This window comes from Oncorhynchus nerka, linkage group LG13, assembly GCF_034236695.1.
Source record: "Oncorhynchus nerka isolate Pitt River linkage group LG13, Oner_Uvic_2.0, whole genome shotgun sequence".
Lineage (NCBI taxonomy): Eukaryota > Metazoa > Chordata > Actinopteri > Salmoniformes > Salmonidae > Oncorhynchus > Oncorhynchus nerka.
Window position 1 is genome coordinate 10,227,619 of NC_088408.1, and position 18,782 is coordinate 10,246,400.

At 44.3% G+C, this 18,782-nt stretch overlaps 1 protein-coding gene across 1 annotated transcript; it reads left to right on the plus strand.

Annotated features, from left to right (window-relative positions):
- Positions 1-4,579: 4,579 nt before the first annotated feature.
- On the plus strand, positions 4,580-17,876 carry LOC115120423 (hepatic sodium/bile acid cotransporter-like). Its single transcript, XM_065026097.1, has 7 exons — positions 4,580-4,783; positions 4,963-5,049; positions 6,764-6,876; positions 12,232-12,436; positions 12,759-12,943; positions 13,239-13,441; positions 17,812-17,876. Exons 1-7 carry the CDS (start codon positions 4,580-4,582, stop codon positions 17,874-17,876), a joined length of 1,062 nt encoding a protein of 353 aa, XP_064882169.1.
- Positions 17,877-18,782: the final 906 nt, after the last annotated feature.

The following is an 18,782-nucleotide window of genomic DNA, read 5'->3' on the forward strand; positions in this document are numbered from 1 at the left end:
GAACAAACACCATTGTAAATACAACCCATATTAATTTATTTTCCCTTTTGTACTTTAACTCTTTGCACATCATTACAACACTGTTGACATTTGACATTTTAAATGTCTTTATTCTTTTGGAACTTGTGTGAATGATATATTTACTGTTCACTTTTTATTGTTTATTTCACCCTTGTTTATCCATTTCACTTGCTTTGGCAATGTAAACATATGTTTCCCATGTCAATAAAGCCCTTTGAATTGAGTGAGAGACAGAAAGAAATAGAGAGAGAGGAAGAAAGAAACAGAGAAAGAAAGAAATAGAGAGAGAGGAAGAAAGAAATAGAGAGAGAGGAAGAAAGAAATAGAGAAAGAGAAAGAAAGAAATAGAGAAAGAGAAAGAAAGAAAGAAATAGAGAAAGATAAAGGCAGTGAGAGAGAAAGAGAGAGAGAGGCAGAAAGATAGTGGTGGAGAGAGAGGGAGAGGAGAGAGAGAAAGTGAGGGAACACTCTGTCCGTTTCTATGAATTTGTAAGGTTCTTATTTGCATAAAATAAACAGAGACCAGTCAACCAAAGTTAGCCAATAGCGTTTATTCTCGAGAGCTCTGGTCATAATGCCATGTACATTGGTTTATATACCTCACATTTCGTCATAAATGTCCCTCCTCCTCTCAGATACAATGGAAATATAGTTCACAAGCCTTCTCACATTGTCTGCCACCTGTTAAACAATCTACTACAAGCCCAAGGTCTCACCCCTCCCTGGGTGGGGACAGAATGTCCTGTAAGGAACACAGTATTCCATCTACTACAAGCCCAAGGCCTCTCCCCTCCCTGGGTGGGGACAGAATGTCCTGTAAGGAACACAGTATTCCAGCCTGTCTGACGACAGCTCTATTCTTTTCTAACAAGGAACAGAATGTCCTTGTTCTAATTCTTGACGAAAACTACACACATTACATTCATTATTATGTATTATGATTATAATAAGATTCATACATTCATACAGTAAAAGAGTAGTATTCTGTTTAGTTATAGTTCTAAGCTAAATGTATACATAATTTAGTCAATATTCATAAAAATCCCGTAACAAGTTGCCATACCAGGCAATGATGCAACAAGTCAGGATGCTCTCGATGGTGCAGCTGTATAACCTTTTACGGATCTGAGGACCAATGCCAAATCTTTTCAGTCTTATGAGGGGGAATAGGCATTGTCGTGCCCTCTTCATGACTGTCTTGGTGGGTTTGGACTAGAGGACGACTAATTAAAATTCCAGAAAATGATGTCATGGCTTTAGAAGCTTCTGATAGGCTAATTGACATCATTTGAGTCAATTAGAGGTGTACCTGTGGATGTATTTCAAGGCCTACCTGCAAACTCAATGCCTCCTTGCTTGACATCATGGGAAAATCAAAAGAAAGCAGCCAAGACCTCAGAAAAAAAATGCAGACCTCCACAAGTCTGGTTCATCCTTGGGAGCAATTTCCAAACGCCTGAAGGTACCACGTTCATCTGTACAAACAATAATACGCAAGTATAAACACCATGGGACCACGGCAGCGTAGCCTAGTGGTTAGAGCGTTGGACTAGTAACCAGAATGGTTGCAAGTTCAAACCCCCGAGCTGACAAGGTACAAATCTGTCGTTCTGCCCCTGAACAGGCAGTTAACCCACTGTTCCTAGGCCGTCATTGTAAATAATAATTTGTTCTTAACTGACTTGCCTGGTTAAATAAAGGTAAATAAATAAATAAAATACAGCTCAGGAGACATGTTCTGTACCAATATTCATCTGTACAAACAATAGTACGCAAGTATAAACACCATGGGACCACGCAGCTGTCATACCGCTTAGGAAGGAGACGCGTTCTGTCTCCTAGAGATGAACGTACTTTGGTGCGAAAAGTGCAAATCAATCCCAGAACAACAGCGAAGAACCTTGTGAAGATGCTGGAGGAAACAGGTACAAAAGTATCTATATCCACAGTAAAACGAGTCCTATATCAACATAACCTGAAAGGCCATATAAAAGCCAGACTACGGTTTGCAACTGCACATGGGGACAAAGATCGTACTTTTTGGAGAAATGTCCTCTGGTCTGATGAAACAAAAATAGAACTGTTTGGCCATAATGACCATCGTTATGTTCGGAGGAAAAAGAGGGAAACCGAAGAACACCATCCCAACCGTGAAGCACGGGGGTGGCGGCATCATGTTGTGGGGGTGATTTGTCGCAGGAGGGACTGGTCCACTTCACAAAATAGATGGCATCATGAGCAAAGGAAAATTATGTGGATATATTTAAGCAACATCTCAAGACATCAGTCAGGAAGTTAAAGCTTGGTCGCAAATAGGTCTTCCAAATGGACAATGACCCCAAGCATACTTCCAAAGTTGTGGCAAAATGGCTTAATGACAACAAAGTCAAGGTATTGGAGTGGCCATCACAAAGCCCTGACCTCAATCCTATAGAAAATATGTGGGCAAAACTGAAAAAAGTCTGTGCGATCAAGAAGGCCTTACAAACCTGACTCAGTTACACCAGCTCTGTCAGGAGGAAAGGGTCAAAATTCACCCAAATTATTGTGGGAAGCTTGTGGAAGGCTACCCGAAATGTTTGACCCAAGTTAAACAATTTAAAGGCAATGCTATTATGCATGAAACATTCTTAAAATAAAGTGGTGATCCATACACTTTGTAAACTTCCGACTTCAACTGTGTACAGTGGGGCAAAAAAGTATTTAGTCAGCCACCAATTGTGCAAGTTCTCCCACTTAAAAATATGAGAGAGACCTGTAATTTTCATCATGTACTATCTACATTGAATAAAAGATTGAAACAGCTGCGTTCCAGTGCTGAATTAATGATGTATTACTGTTTTCACCTCTTTTGTCGTCTTCAATCCGGGTACTTCAAGGAAACACTAGATGGCGCTAATGGACACTCCAGCTCAGAGGCATTAATGTCGTTTCTCTGCTTCTGGTTTATTACCGTGTATAAGACAGCATGTGAGAAACCTTACCGAACGAACACTGGACAGTAATTATACATTAATACAGAGTCAATGGTTACGTTGTCTATGGTGACCTAGTAGTACATACTGACATAACACAGCACTTCAGGGTTTTTATATGGCACATCTCATTGCTTTGTATACAGCTGCAATAAGGTCACACACACACACACATACACAGACACGCATGCACGCACACACGCACGCACACACACACACACACACACACACACACACACACACACACACACACACACACACACACACACACACACACACACACACACACACACACACACACACACACACACCCACACACAGACCACATCACACAAGGACTTCATTTGACACCACAGACCGAACGCAGGCAGTGTGAAGGGAAGAGGGACATACACCTGGAAGGTAAGAACCTAAATATTGGTGTTGATTGTGAAAAATGCTTTATTAGTTGACTCACACTCTCACTTCAGCTCGTAGTTTCACTCCATTTTCAGAGGAGAAAGCAGTCAGGGTTTAGTGTCATGTCTGATGCTGTTGGATGTTTCTGGATAATCCACAGGAAGAACTGCAACGAGACTCATACAACGTGACAGGTGCCCTAGGCTGTATCCCAAATAGCAACCTGTTCTTTATATAGTGCACTGATTTTTATTAGGGTAGTGCACTTTTTAGGAATAGGAGGCCATTTGGATCCTACATCTATTCTCAACTTTTGCACACTCTCAGTAAAAATGAGGGTTTGACATTTCTTCGACAATGTTTAAAAAAAAAATGTTGTACCTTTATTGAACAAGGCAAGTCAGTTAAGAACTAATCCTTATTTAAAACGATGGTCTACTTTTAATTCAGGGATTACAATATGGTAGTTTCCATGCGTTCAAAAGAAGACAGCTCCTACCGACTGCTCCCTTGTAAAGAAAGACCTTCTTCCTTTAACGGGCGAATAATGTTTGACACTTCAACACGAGATGTTGTGTGTGTGTATCCCTTTTTTTTTTTTACAGTTTTCCATAGTATTCAAGTACCAATTCTACATCAAAATTCTCGTGGACTACTAGTAATAGAGGTAGGAGAGTTGTGGCATGTAGTTATTGTGTGTTTAAACAGTATGTGAACACAGTCTACAGGCAGCATACTAAAAACAACATCCCTCACAGCAGTGGAAGGGAGGATGTGGCTGAGATATAGAGAGCAGGGAGGGATGAGGTGAGCAGCTGGGCATCAAAGCCAAAGGGGCATAATGCTTTGAGGTGGGAAAGCAAAGGCAAAAGGCGGTACTGTCTCTGAATGTCACAGAGATTCAAGCTGAAGACATGAAACTGCCTGCATAACTCATGCAGAAGCAACAAACAGCATTCAAAAACAGATCATTAACGAGGAGATAGTGAGATACAGAATGTGAGTATTACCTGCTGTAAATCTTTCATTTTATATTTACAAGACAGGCTAGACTAGTATGCTGCAAGCAATGGTTTAGTCAATAGTATTTTAAGGACAAGGGACTGGAATTTGAAGGATTTTTGCCAAATAGAATCACCCCCTTCTCTCTCTGTCAAAGGCTCCAACCAGAGAAGAAGATACAAATGGAAGATACCATTGACACCGCCATGGGGGTGTTCTCTTATCAGTACCTGGCGTCCAATGACAGTTTACTTTTCAACATCACACCAACCCACTTCCCCCCCCTGCCACCCATAATAGACCACACCATCAGCTTCACCACCATAGTAGCCCTCTTCATCACCATGGTTTCACTGGGCTGTACCATGGAGGTGTCCAAGATCAAGGTGATTCTCATGATGGTGTTCATATCTAGTTTCTGGTTGTTTCAGACTTTTTGTGGTTAATTTCATTGTCTTTCTTTGATGTTTTTTTTTGATTAAAGCAGTTTTAAGGTTTATGAAATGTATACAAATGAAATATTATATTCATAACATTTAATATTGTTATTAATCTATTTCTATAGACCCACATCCTGAAACCTAAAGGAGTAGTCATCGCAGTGGTGGCCCAGTTCGGAGTAATGCCCCTCACTGCCTTCTCATTGGCTAAGGTTAGTATCTCTCATTGGCTACGGTTAGCATTTCTCATTGGCTCAGGCTAGTATTTCTCATTGGCTAAGGCTAGTATTTCTCATTGGCTCAGGCTAGTATTTCTCATTGGCTAAGGTTAGCATTTCTCATTGGCTCAGGCTAGTATTTCTCATTGGCTCAGGCTAGTATTTCTCATTGGCTCAGGTTAGTATTTCTCATTGGCTCAGGTTAGTATTACTCATTGGCTCAGGCTAGTATTTCTCATTGGCTCAGGTTAGTATTTCTCATTGGCTCAGGCTAGTATTTCTCATTGGCTCAGGTTAGTATTTCTCATTGGCTCAGGCTAGTATTTCTCATTGGCTCAGGCTAGTATTTCTCATTGGCTCAGGCTAGTATTTCTCATTGGCTCAGGCTAGTATTTCTCATTGGCTCAGGCTAGTATTTCTCATTGTCTAAGGCTAGTATTTCTCATTGGCTCAGGCTAGTATTTCTCATTGGCTCAGGCTAGTATTTCTCATTGGCTCAGGCTAGTATTTCTCATTGGCTCAGGCTAGTATTTCTCATTGTCTAAGGCTAGCATTTCTCATTGGCTCAGGCTAGTATTTCTCATTGGCTCAGGATAGTATTTCTCATTGGCTCAGGTTAGTATTTCTCATTGGCTCAGGCTGGTATTACTCATTGGCTCAGGCTAGTATTTCTCATTGGCTAAGGTTAGCATTTCTCATTGGCTCAGGCTAGTATTTCTCATTGGCTCAGGCTAGTATTTCTCATTGGCTCAGGCTAGTATTTCTCATTGGCTCAGGCTAGTATTTCTCATTGGCTCAGGCTAGTATTTCTCATTGGCTCAGGCTAGTATTTCTCATTGGCTCAGGCTAGTATTTCTCATTGTCTAAGGCTAGTATTTCTCATTGGCTCAGGCTAGTATTTCTCATTGGCTCAGGCTAGTATTTCTCATTGGCTCAGGCTAGTATTTCTCATTGGCTCAGGCTAGTATTTCTCATTGTCTAAGGCTAGCATTTCTCATTGGCTCAGGCTAGTATTTCTCATTGGCTCAGGATAGTATTTCTCATTGGCTCAGGTTAGTATTTCTCATTGGCTCAGGCTGGTATTACTCATTGGCTCAGGCCAGTATTTCTCATTGGCTAAGGTTAGCATTTCTCATTGGCTCAGGTTAGTATTTCTCATTGGCTCAGGCTAGTATTTCTCATTGGCTCAGGCTAGTATTTCTCATTGGCTCAGGCTAGTATTTCTCATTGGCTCAGGCTAGTATTTCTCATTGGCTCAGGCTAGTATTTCTCATTGTCTAAGGCTAGTATTTCTCATTGGCTCAGGCTAGTATTTCTCATTGGCTCAGGCTAGTATTTCTCATTGGCTCAGGCTAGTATTTCTCATTGTCTAAGGCTAGCATTTCTCATTGGCTCAGGCTAGTATTTCTCATTGGCTCAGGATAGTATTTCTCATTGGCTCAGGTTAGTATTTCTCATTGGCTCAGGCTTGTATTACTCATTGGCTCAGGCTAGTATTTCTCATTGGCTCAGGCTAGTATTTCTCATTGGCTCAGGCTAGTATTTCTCATTGTCTAAGGCTAGTATTTCTCATTGGCTCAGGTTATTAGTTTCCATAGCTGTCTTGGCGTTTTACAGTCTGGCTCCCAGGCCTTCAGGAATGACAGGACAGGACTATGCCAAGCTGTTCAGTGTAGCCTCAGGTGTGTGTCCTGTCCTGTGTCTTCAGGTGTTACAGCTGGGGCCGATTGAGGCTGTAGCGGTGCTGATCTGTGGATGCTGTCCAGGGGGAAACATCTCCAATATACTGGCCCTGGCACTGAAGGGAGACGTGCACCTCAGGTAGACAACATTCTTAACTATTCACATGACCCTCTATACACTTTGATCTATTCTCCTCCAAATTTTCCCGTTATCACAGTGTGGCATTAACGTTCAGGTGAAAATCATCTTGTTTCTGACTGGGTCTCCACCCTAAAGACTGGTCTCATTAGTCACTGACTGTTCCCCAAATTTGACATATTCCTGGTAACTACATCTCATTTTACATACACTACCATTCAAAAGTTTGGGGTCACTTAGAAATGTCCTTGTTTTTGAAAGAAAAGCAACATTTTTTGTCCATTAAAATAACATCAAATTAATCAGAAATACAGTGTAGACATTGTTAATGTTCTAAATGACTATTGTAGCTGGAAACGGCAGATTTTTAATGGAATATCTACATAGGCGTACAGAGGACCATTATCAGCAACCATCACTCCTGTGTTCCAATGGCACATTGTGTTAGCTAATCCAAGTTTATCATTTTGAAAGGATAATTGATTAGAAAACCCTTGGTAATCACCCTGTTCTCAGATCTACATTCATGCCTTGGTAATTAGCCTGTTCTCAGATCTACATTCATGCCTTGGTAATTAGCCTGTTCTCAGATCTACATTCATGCCTTGGTAATTAGCCTGTTCTCAGACCTACATTCATGCCTTGGTAATTAGCCTGTTCTCAGATCTACATTCATGCCTTGGTAATTAGTCTGTTCTCAGACCTACATTCATGCCTTGGTAATTAGCCTGTTCTCAGATCTACATTCATGCCTGGGTAATTAGCCTGTTAGTACAGCTGAACTGGCTTACATCGACCTAGATCAAGATCCCCTAATTGGCGGCCTATGGGACGAATTTGTCTCATGGGTGGTTTTATGCTTCCCCAGTAATTATAATGTATATACAGTACCAGTCAAAGGTTTAGACACACCTACTCATTCAAGGGTTTTTCTTTATTGTAGAATAATAGTGAAGACATTTGAACTATAAAATAACACATATGAAATCATGTAGTAACCAAGAAAAGTGTTAAACAAATCTAAATATATTTATATTTGAGATTCTTCGAAATAGCCACCCTTTGCCTTGATGACAGCTTTGCACACTCTTGGCATTCTCTCAACCAGCTTCATGAGGAATGCTTTTCCAACAGTCTTGAAGGAGTTCCCACATATGCTGAGCACTTATTGGCTGCTTTTCCTTCACTCTGCGGTCCAACTCATCCCAAACCATCTCAAATGGATTGAGTTTGGGTGATTGTGGAGGCCAGGTCATCTGATGCAGCACTCCATCACTCTCCTTTTTCGTCAAATAGCCCTTACACAGCCTGGAGGTGTGTTGGGTCATTGTCCTGTTGAAAAACAAATGATAAGTGCAAACCAGATGGGATGGCGTATCGCTGCAGAATGCTGTGGTAGCCATGCTGACAGTGTCACAAGCAAAGCACTCCCACACCATCACACCTCCTCCTCCGGGCTTCACAGTGGTAACCACACATGCTGAGATCATCCGTTCACCTACTCTGCGTCTCACAAAGACACAGCGGTTGGAATCAAAAATCTCAAATTTGGACTCGTCAGACCAAAGGACAGATTTCCACCGGTCTAATGTCCATTGTTCGTGTTTCTTGGCCCAAGTCTCTTCTTCTTATTGGTGTCTTACTATACATTCCGGTCACCTGACCATCCACTTAAGAAAAAATAGCCCGTGGCTGAATCTAGTTGATGATCCCTGACCCAGATCATAAAACTATTATATGAATGAATTCCACCATCAGACACCCCATCCATCCCATGAATGAATTCCACCATCAGACACCCCATCCATCCCATTAATGAATTCCACCATCAGACACCCCATCCATCCCATTAATGAATTCCACCATCAGACACCCCATCCATCCCATGAATCAAATCAAATCAAATTTTATTTGTCACATACACATGGTTAGCAGATGTTAATGCGAGTGTAGCGAAATGCTTGTGCTTCTAGTTCCGACAATGCAGTGATAACCAACAAGTAATCTAACTAACAATTCCGAAACTACTGTCTTATACACAGTGTAAGGGGATAAAGAATATGTACATAAGGATATATGAATGAGTGATGGTTCAGAGCAGCATACAGTAGATGGTATCGAGTACAGTATATACATATGAGATGAGTATGTAGACAAAGTAAACAAAGTGGCATAGTTAAAGTGGCTAGTGATACATGTATTACATAAGGATGCAGTCAATGATGTAGAGTACAGTATATACGTATGCATATGAGATGAATAATGTAGGGTAAGTAACATTATATAAGGTAGCATTGTTTAAAGTGGCTAGTGATATATTTACATCATTTCCCATCAATTCCCATTATTAAAGTGGCTGGAGTTGGGTCAGTGTCAATGACAGTGTGTTGGCAGCAGCCACTCAATGTTAGTGGTGGCTGTTTAACAGTCTGATGGCCTTGAGATAGAAGCTGTTTTTCAGTCTCTCGGTCCCAGCTTTGATGCACCTGTACTGACCTCGCCTTCTGGATGATAGCGGGGTGAACAGGCAGTGGTTCGGGTGGTTGATGTCCTTGATGATCTTTATGGCCTTCCTGTAACATCGGGTGGTGTAGGTGTCCTGGAGGGCAGGTAGTTTGCCCCCGGTGATGCGTTGTGCAGACCTCACTACCCTCTGGAGAGCCTTACGGTTGAGGGCGGAGCAGTTGCCGTACCAGGCGGTGATACAGCCCGCCAGGATGCTCTCGATTGTGCATCTGTAGAAGTTTGTGAGTGCTTTTGGTGACAAGCCGAATTTCTTCAGCCTCCTGAGGTTGAAGAGGCGCTGCTGCGCCTTCTTCACGACGCTGTCAGTGTGAGTGGACCAATTCAGTTTGTCTGTGACGTGTATGCAGAGGAACTTAAAACTTGCTACCCTCTCCACTACTGTTCCATCGATGTGGATAGGGGGGTGTTCCCTCTGCTGTTTCCTGAAGTCCACAATCATCTCCTTAGTTTTGTTGACGTTGAGTGTGAGGTTATTTTCCTGACACCACACTCCGAGGGCCCTCATCTCCTCCCTGTAGGCCGTCTCGTCGTTGTTGGTAATCAAGCCTACCACTGTTGTGTCGTCCACAAACTTGATGATTGAGTTGGAGGCGTGCGTGGCCACGCAGTCGTGGGTGAACAGGGAGTACAGGAGAGGGCTCAGAACGCACCCTTGTGGGGCCCCCGTGTTGAGGATCAGCGGGGAGGAGATGTTGTTGCCTACCCTCACCACCTGGGGGCGGCCCGTCAGGAAGTCCAGTACCCAGTTGCACAGGGCGGGGTCGAGACCCATGAATTCCACCATCAGACACCCCATCCATCCCATGAATGAATTCCACCATTAGGCACCCCATCCATCCCATTAATGAATTCCACCATCAGACACCCCATCCATCCCATGAATGAATTCCATCCCATGTTTTAGTTTGAACTGGCAGATCCCGAACTCCTCTATTGGACACTACCCGTCCAAGACCTTAACATAATTATCATAGATATTAATCAACGTCATCAGATACCGCGTCACACCTTTCACCCTCGTTTTAACCACCTGGTCGGTCATTAACCCCTTCGGTTTCACAACGTACCTGGAAACCTTTATTAGTACACGATACCTAGAGATGCAGAGGAGATTTTACTCCTCTAACTACCCCTGTAAGGTATCATCTGAATGAACACTGTCTCAAGGACTTGCCTACTGTTAATTATTAATAATGCCAACTGCCAAATATTTGACTCACACTAGTCTCTTGTTTATGTGTGCAGAGAAGACATATACACGAGTGCTGTCTGTCAGGATATAGGACAAATAGATTCAGATTTCAGATATTTTTCTTACTGTTTTTTTTTTTTAAGTATAACATTATCCACAGAAAAAGACAAACTAGATAACAGAACAACCGGAATGACTGTAGTTGGTTGTTTAGCAACAAAACAGATGCTTGCAGAAGTATAGGACAAAACAGATGCTTGCAGAAGTATAGGACAAAACAGATGCTTGCAGAAGTATAGGACAAAACAGATGCTTGCAGAAGTATAGGACAAAACAGATGCTTGCAGAAGTATAGGACAAAACAGATGCTTGCAGAAGTATAGGACAAAACAGATGCTTGCAGAAGTATAGGACAAAACAGATGCTTGCAGAAGTATAGGACAAAACAGATGCTTGCAGAAGTATAGGACAAAACAGATGGGGTTTGGCTTAGATTGCTGACTTTAGTTAGTCTCCAAATGTTTATTGAAAACATAACTACATTTGCACAATGAGTCTCAGAAAAAACATGGTTACAGTTGTTTGGTTAGTTAACTAGTGAATGTATTGCCATATTAGGATTAGATATGTCATTATTCAAAACATCTCAAAACAAGACATGGTATCAAGATACGGTCCTAGTGGTTAGAGTGGATGGGCGGCAGCGTAGCTTAGTGGTTAGAGTGGAGGGGCGGCAGCGTAGCCTAGTGGTTAGAGTGGAGGGGCGGCAGGGTAGCCTAGGGGTTAGAGTGGAGGGGCGGCAGGGTAGCCTAGTGGTTAGAGTGGAGGGGCGGCAGCGTAGCCTAGTGGTTAGAGTGGAGGGGCGGCAGGGTAGCCTAGTGGTTAGAGTGGAGGGCGGCAGGGTAGCCTAGTGGTTAGAGTGGAGGGGCGGCAGGGTGGCCTAGTGGTTAGAGTGGAGGGCGGCAGGGTAGCCTAGTGGTTAGAGTGGAGGGGCGGCAGGGTAGCCTAGTGGTTAGAGTGGAGGGCGGCAGCGTAGCCTAGTGGTTAGAGTGGAGGGGCGGCAGGGTAGCCTAGTGGTTAGAGTGGAGGGCGGCAGGGTAGCCTAGTGGTTAGAGTGGAGGGCGGCAGGGTAGCCTAGTGGTTAGAGTGGAGGGGCGGCAGGGTAGCCTAGTGGTTAGAGTGGAGGGCGGCAGGGTAGCCTAGTGGTTACAGTGGAGGGCGGCAGGTAGCCTAGTGGTTAGAGTGGAGGGGCGGCAGCGTAGCCTAGTGGTTAGAGTGGAGGGGCGGCAGCGTAGCCTAGTGGTTAGAGTGGAGGGGCGGCAGGGTAGCCTAGTGGTTAGAGTGGAGGGGCGGCAGGGTAGCCTAGTGGTTAGAGTGGAGGGGCGGCAGGTAGCCTAGTGGTTAGAGTGGAGGGGCGGCAGGGTAGCCTAGTGGTTAGAGCGTTGGACTAGTAACCGGAAGGTTGCGAGTTCAAACCCCCGAGCTGACAAGGTACAAATCTGTCGTTCTGCCCCTGAACAGGCAGTTAACCCACTGTTCCCAGGCCGTCATTGAAAATAAGAATGTGTTCTTAACTGACTTGCCTAGTTAAATAAAGATCTCTCTCCTTCTCTCTTTCTCCCTCTTTTCCTCCTCAGTATTGTGATGACTACCTGCTCTTCAGTTCTAGCCCTGGGTATGATGCCACTGCTCCTCTACCTATACTGCCAGGGCTTCTCCAACATGGAGAGTGCTGTCCCCTACGCTGGCATCACTCTGGCCCTGGTCATGACTCTGTTCCCTTGTGTCATCGGCATCCTCATCAACTACTACAGGCCGCAGTACTCCAAGACCATTACCAAGGTATGACCGATAATGGTCTGCGTTTTGGGTAGTCTCGCGTTGCCATACCTCCAAAATCATGTCGTTGTCATGCCTTCCTTGGAGGAGTTTTAGGGAAACTCCCTTCCTGTTTTAGGGAAGCCTGGAGGGCTTCGAGGCTAGCTTTTGAGTAATATCTTCAACTGGGTAGTTAGGTTTACAGATTTACAATCTTGTTGAAAAACACAAATCTGGTAAAGGGTTAAAAGTTCAAAACATTAAAAACATACAGGTTGTTTTAGACAGCCCAGCATAAATGAATAATAATATACAGTTCGTGGCTGAATGTCCTCCTGCTCTTCAGATCGGTCTGTCCTTCCTGTTGATATCCATGGTAGTGATCGTCTTATTGGCCAGCGTGACCAGAGGAACAATAAATGTGATGCTGACCGTCCTGTCCCCTCAACTAATGGCCACTGCTGCCCTCATGCCCCTCATTGGCTACTCTTTAGGATACATCCTTTCATACCTGTTCGGAGTCAACAGATCGTAAGTCATGGTGATGAGGATGATGTTGAAGGTAAAATATGATATTGATGAAGATTAGGATGAGGATTACCATGATGGTGAAGATCAGGATTATAATTATGTTGATAGATTGCATGTGAAGTTTTTCTATAGTAAAAAAAAACAACGTATCTTTCTATTCCTCTAGTAAAAGTATATTCCAGCTCAGTAGATTTCTAATGCTAAATGCTTGGAGGAAAGAAACTCATATACCTCAGCTAGAATTCAATGTCAAGCAATCAAATCCTTATTTGGACATCCTTCCTTCATTCCTCAGGGGGCAGAGGACCATCGCCATGGAGACGGGATGTCAGAACATCCAGCTGTGTTCCACCATTTTGAAGGTGGCGTTCCCTCCCGATGTGATTGGTCCGCTCTACCTCTTCCCTATGGTCTACATAGTGTTCCAAGTGGGAGAGGCCTTACTGCTCATCGCCCTCTTCTGGGTTCACCAGAGGTTCTTTAAAACAACAAAGAAAGGTGGGCTTGACTGACCCTTGTCTTTGAATGAGATACAGTTACAAAAAACATCTAGTCTGAGACCTGGACATCAGGTCCCTTGTGATGACAAAACTGATGTAATCATAAAGTGTCTCAGAGGAGGAGTACTGATCTAAGATCAGGTATCCCCAGTCTTATTCTTTATTTTGTTAGAAGGCCAAACTGATCCTAGACCAGCACTCTGAGGTGTTTTATGATTTAAAAAAAATGTATTTATTTATTTCACCTTTATTTAACCAGGTAGGCAAGTTGAGAACAAGTTCTCATTTACAATTGCGACCTGGCCAAGATAAAGCAAAGCAGTTCGACAGATACAACGACACAGAGTTACACATGGAGTAAAACAAACATACAGTCAATAATACAGTAGAAACAAGTCTATATACGATGTGAGCAAATGAGGTGAGATAAGGGAGGTAAAGGCAAAAAAAGGACATGGTGGCAAAGTAAATACAATATAGCAAGTAAAACACTGGAATGGTAGATTTGCAGTGGAAGAATGTGCGAAGTAGAAATAAAAATAATGGGGTGCAAAGGAATAGAAAGTTACTCAAGTAAAAGTAACCCAGTAAAATACTACTTGAGTAAAAGTCTAAAAGTATTTGGTTTTAAATATACGTATTTATCAAAAGTAAATGTAAATTACTAAAATATACTTACATTTCAAAAGTAAAATAATTTCACATTCCTTCTTTTAAGCATAGCAGATGGCACTATTGTCTTGTTTTTAAAATGCATGGATAGTCAGCTGCGCACTCCCACACTCAGACATAATTTACAAAATATGCATTTGTGTTTAGTGATCCACCAGATCAAAGGCAGTAGGGATGACCAGGGATGTTCTCTGTTTAGTGAGTCCACCAGATCAGAGGCAGTAGAGATGACCAGGGATGTTCTCTGTTTAGTGAGTCCACCAGATCAGTGGCAGTAGAGATGACCAGGGATGTTCTCTGTTTAGTGAGTCCACCAGATCAGAGGCAGTAGAGATGACCAGGGATGTTCTCTGTTTAGTGAGTCCACCAGATCAGAGGCAGTAGAGATGACCAGGGATGTTCTCTGTTTAGTGAGTCCACCAGATCAGAGGCAGTAGAGATGACCACGGATGTTCTCTGTTTAGTGATCCACCAGATCAAAGGCAGTAGAGATGACCAGGGATGTTCTCTGTTTAGTGAGTCCCCCAGATCAGTGGCAGTAGGGATGACTAGGGATGTTCTCTGTTTAGTGATACACCAGATCAAAGGCAGTAGGGATGACGAGGGATGTTCTCTGTTTAGTGAGTCCTCCAGATCAGGGGCAGTAGGGATGACCAGGGATGTTCTCTGTTTAGTGAGTCCACCAGATCAGAGGCAGTAGGGATGACCAGGGATGTTCTCTGTTTAGTGAGTCCTCCAGATCAGAGACAGTAGAGATGACCAGGGATGTTCTCTGTTTAGTGAGTCCACCAGATCAGAGACAGTAGAGATGACCAGGGATGTTCTCTGTTTAGTGAGTCCACCAGACCAGAGACAGTAGGGATGACCAGGGATGTTCTCTGTTTAGTGAGTCCACCAGATCAGAGACAGTAGAGATGACCAGGGATGTTCTCTGTTTAGTGATCCACCAGATCAGAGGCAGTAGGGATGAGAACACCAGGGATGTTCTCAGGCAGTAGGGATGACCAGGGATGTTCTCTGTTTAGTCATCCACCAGATCAGAGGCAGTATGGATGAGAACACCAGGGATGTTCTCAGGCAGTAGGGATGACCAGGGATGTTCTCTGTTTAGTGAGTCCACCAGATCAGAGGCAGTATGGATGACCACGGATGTTCTCTGTTTAGTGATCCACCAGATCAAAGGCAGTAGGGATGACCAGGGATGTTCTCTGTTTAGTGAGTCCACCAGATCAGAGGCAGTAGGGATGACCAGGGATGTTCTCTGTTTAGTGAGTCCACCAGATCAGAGGCAGTAGGGATGACCAGGGATGTTCTCTGTTTAGTGAGTCCTCCAGATCAGAGACAGTAGAGATGACCAGGGATGTTCTCTGTTTAGTGATCCACCAGATCAAAGGCAGTAGAGATGACCAGGGATGTTCTCTGTTTAGTGAGTCCACCAGATCAGAGGCAGTAGAGATGACCAGGGATGTTCTCTGTTTAGTCAGATCAGAGGCAGTAGAGATGACCAGGGATGTTCTCTGTTTAGTGAGTCCACCAGATCAGAGGCAGTAGAGATGACCAGGGATGTTCTCTGTTTAGTGAGTCCACCAGATCAGAGGCAGTAGGGATGACCACGGATGTTCTCTGTTTAGTGAGTCCTCCAGATCAGAGACAGTAGGGATGACCAGGGATGTTCTCTGTTTAGTGATCCACCAGATCAAAGGCAGTAGGGATGACCAGGGATGTTCTCTGTTTAGTGAGTCCACCAGATCAGAGACAGTAGGGATGACCAGGGATGTTCTCTGTTTAGTGATCCACCAGATCAAAGGCAGTAGGGATGACGAGGTATGTTCTCTGTTTAGTGAGTCCTCCAGATCAGAGGCAGTAGGGATGACCAGGGATGTTCTCTGTTTAGTGATCCACCAGATCAGAGGCAGTAGGGATGAGAACACCAGGGATGTTCTCAGGCAGTAGGGATGACCAGGGATGTTCTCTGTTTAGTCATCCACCAGATCAGAGGCAGTAGGGATGAGAACACCAGGGATGTTCTCAGGCAGTAGGGATGACCAGGGATGTTCTCTGTTTAGTGAGTCCACCAGATCAGAGGCAGTATGGATGACCACGGATGTTCTCTGTTTAGTGATCCACCAGATCAGAGGCAGTATGGATGACCAGGGATGTTCTCTGTTTAGTGAGTCCACCAGATCAGAGGCAGTAGGGATGAGAACACCAGGGATGTTCTCAGGCAGTAGGGATGACCAGGGATGTTCTCAGGCAGTAGGGATGACCAGGGATGTTCTCAGGCAGTAGAGATGACCCGGGATGTTCTCAGGCAGTAGGGATGACCAGGGATGTTCTCAGGCAGTAGGGATGACCAGGGATGTTCTCTGGCAGTAGAGATGACCAGGGATGTTCTCTGGCAGTAGAGATGACCAGGGATGTTCTCAGGCAGTAGAGATGACCAGGGATGTTCTCAGGCAGTAGGGATGACCAGGGATGTTCTCAGGCAGTAGGGATGACCAGGGATATTTTCTCAGGTAGTAGTGATGAGAACACCAGGGATGTTCTCGGGCAGTAGAGATGACCAGGGATGTTCTCAGGCAGTAGGGATGACCAGGGATGTTCTCAGGCAGTAGGGATGACCAGGGATGTTCTCAGGCAGTAGGGATGACCAGGGATATTCTCAGGTAGTAGTGATGAGAACACCAGGGATGTTCTCAGGCAGTAGGGATGACCAGGGATGTTCTCAGGCAGTAGGGATGACCAGGGATGTTCTCAGGCAGTAGGGATGACCAGGGATGTTCTCAGGCAGTAGAGATGACCAGGGATGTTCTCAGGCAGTAGGGATGACCAGGGATGTTCTCAGGCAGTAGGGATGACCAGGGATGTTCTCAGGCAGTAGGGATGACCAGGGATGTTCTCAGGCAGTAGGGATGACCAGGGATGTTCTCAGGCAGTAGGGATGACCAGGGATATTCTCAGGCAGTAGGGATGACCATGTGTTTGTTCTCTTTTTTTATTTTACCCCTTTTTTCTCCCCAATTGGTAGTTACAGTCTTGTCTCATCGCTGCAACTCCCGTACGGACTCGGGAGAGGCGAAGGTCGAGAGCCATGCGTCCTCCGAAACACAACCCAACCAAGCCGCACTGCTTTTTGACACAATGCACATCCAACCCGGAAGCCAGCCGCACCAACGTGTCGGAGGAAACACCGTACACCTAGCGACCTGGTCAGCGTGCACTGCGCCCGGCCCGACACAGGAGTCGCTAGTGCACGATGAGACAAGGATATCCCTCCCTAATCCAGACGACCCTGGGCCAATTGTGCGCCGCCCCACGGGCCTCCTGGTTGCAGCCGGCTGCAACAGAGCCTTTTAGCTTGAACCCAGAATCTCTGGTGGCACAGCTGCCTTAGACCACTGCACCACCCAGGAGGCCTGACCACGTTTTGATAAATGTGTGAATTAGACCGTTTTCTTGTCCTGCTAACCATTCAAAATGTAACGAGTAATTTTGGGTGTCAGGGAAAATGTATGGAGTAGAAAGTACATGATTTTATTTAGGAATGTAGTGAAGTAAAAGTTGTACAAAATATAAATACTAAAGTATAGATACCCACGAAAAACTACTTAAGTAGTACTTCAAAGTATTTTATCATTTACACCACTGCTCCTCCCTAGCTCTAACTGTCCTCCTTTCTCTCTCTCCCCCCCACAGAGAAGCGGGTGTACGAGGCAGTGAAGTTAGAGGAAGCCAGCCAGCCCAGCGATGTGGCCATTTGATCAGATAGAATTCAGAGCAAACGCTGACACTAAATCAAATCAAATCAATTTATATAGCCCTTCGTACATCAGCTGATATCTCAAAGTGCTGTACAGAAACCCAGCCTAAAACCCCAAACAGCAAGCAATGCAGGTGTAGAACACTACACATCCAAGTATAAGTGACCAAATGATGAAAGACAAGCATTGTAATTTTGAATTCCGTAAAGTGAGTGTGGAAGAGGTGAACAAATGATTGTTGTCTACCAACAATGACAAGCCATCGGGGCTCTGACAACTTGGATTGAAAATGAAGGAAGCAAAAGTAATTCCGCACTGCGCCCGGCCCGCCACAGGAGTCACTGGTGCGCAATGAGACAAGGTTATCCCTACCGGCCAAACCCTCCCCAACCCGGACGATGCCAATTGTGCTTTGCCCCACGGACCTCCCGGTCGCGGCCAGTTACAACATTATTTTAAAGTAAACAAATTGACAACAGACTTTCAGCACGCCTATAGGGAAGACACTCAACAAGCACAGCACTTACACAAATGACTGATGATTGATTGAGAGAAATTGATGATAAAAAGATTGTGGGAGCTGTCTTGTTAGACTTCAGTGCGGATTTTGACATTATCGACCATAGTCTGCTACTGGGTAAACTTGTATTATGGCTTTACACCCTCTGCTATAATGTGGATAAAGAGTTACCTGTCTAACAGAACACAGAGGGTGTTCTTTAATAGAAGCTTCTCCAACATAATCCAGGTAAAATCAGGAATTCCCCAGGGCAGCTGTCTAGGCCCCTTACTTTTAAAAATCTTTAACGACATGCCACTAGTTTTGAGTAAAGCCAGTGTGTTTATGTATGCAGATGATGCAGACACTACACACGGTCAGCTACTACAGCGACTGAAATGACTAAC

Excerpts from the sequence above, each read along its gene's own strand:
- LOC115120423 (XM_065026097.1), top strand. The coding sequence starts at position 4,580 with ATGGAAGATACCATTGACACCGCCATGGGGGTGTTCTCTTATCAGTAC. Across the intron at positions 4,784-4,962 it reads TGGAGGTGTCCAAGATCAAG|ACCCACATCCTGAAACCTAA; the intron begins GTGATTCTCATG and ends CTATTTCTATAG. Across the intron at positions 6,877-12,231 it reads AAGGGAGACGTGCACCTCAG|TATTGTGATGACTACCTGCT; the intron begins GTAGACAACATT and ends TTTCCTCCTCAG.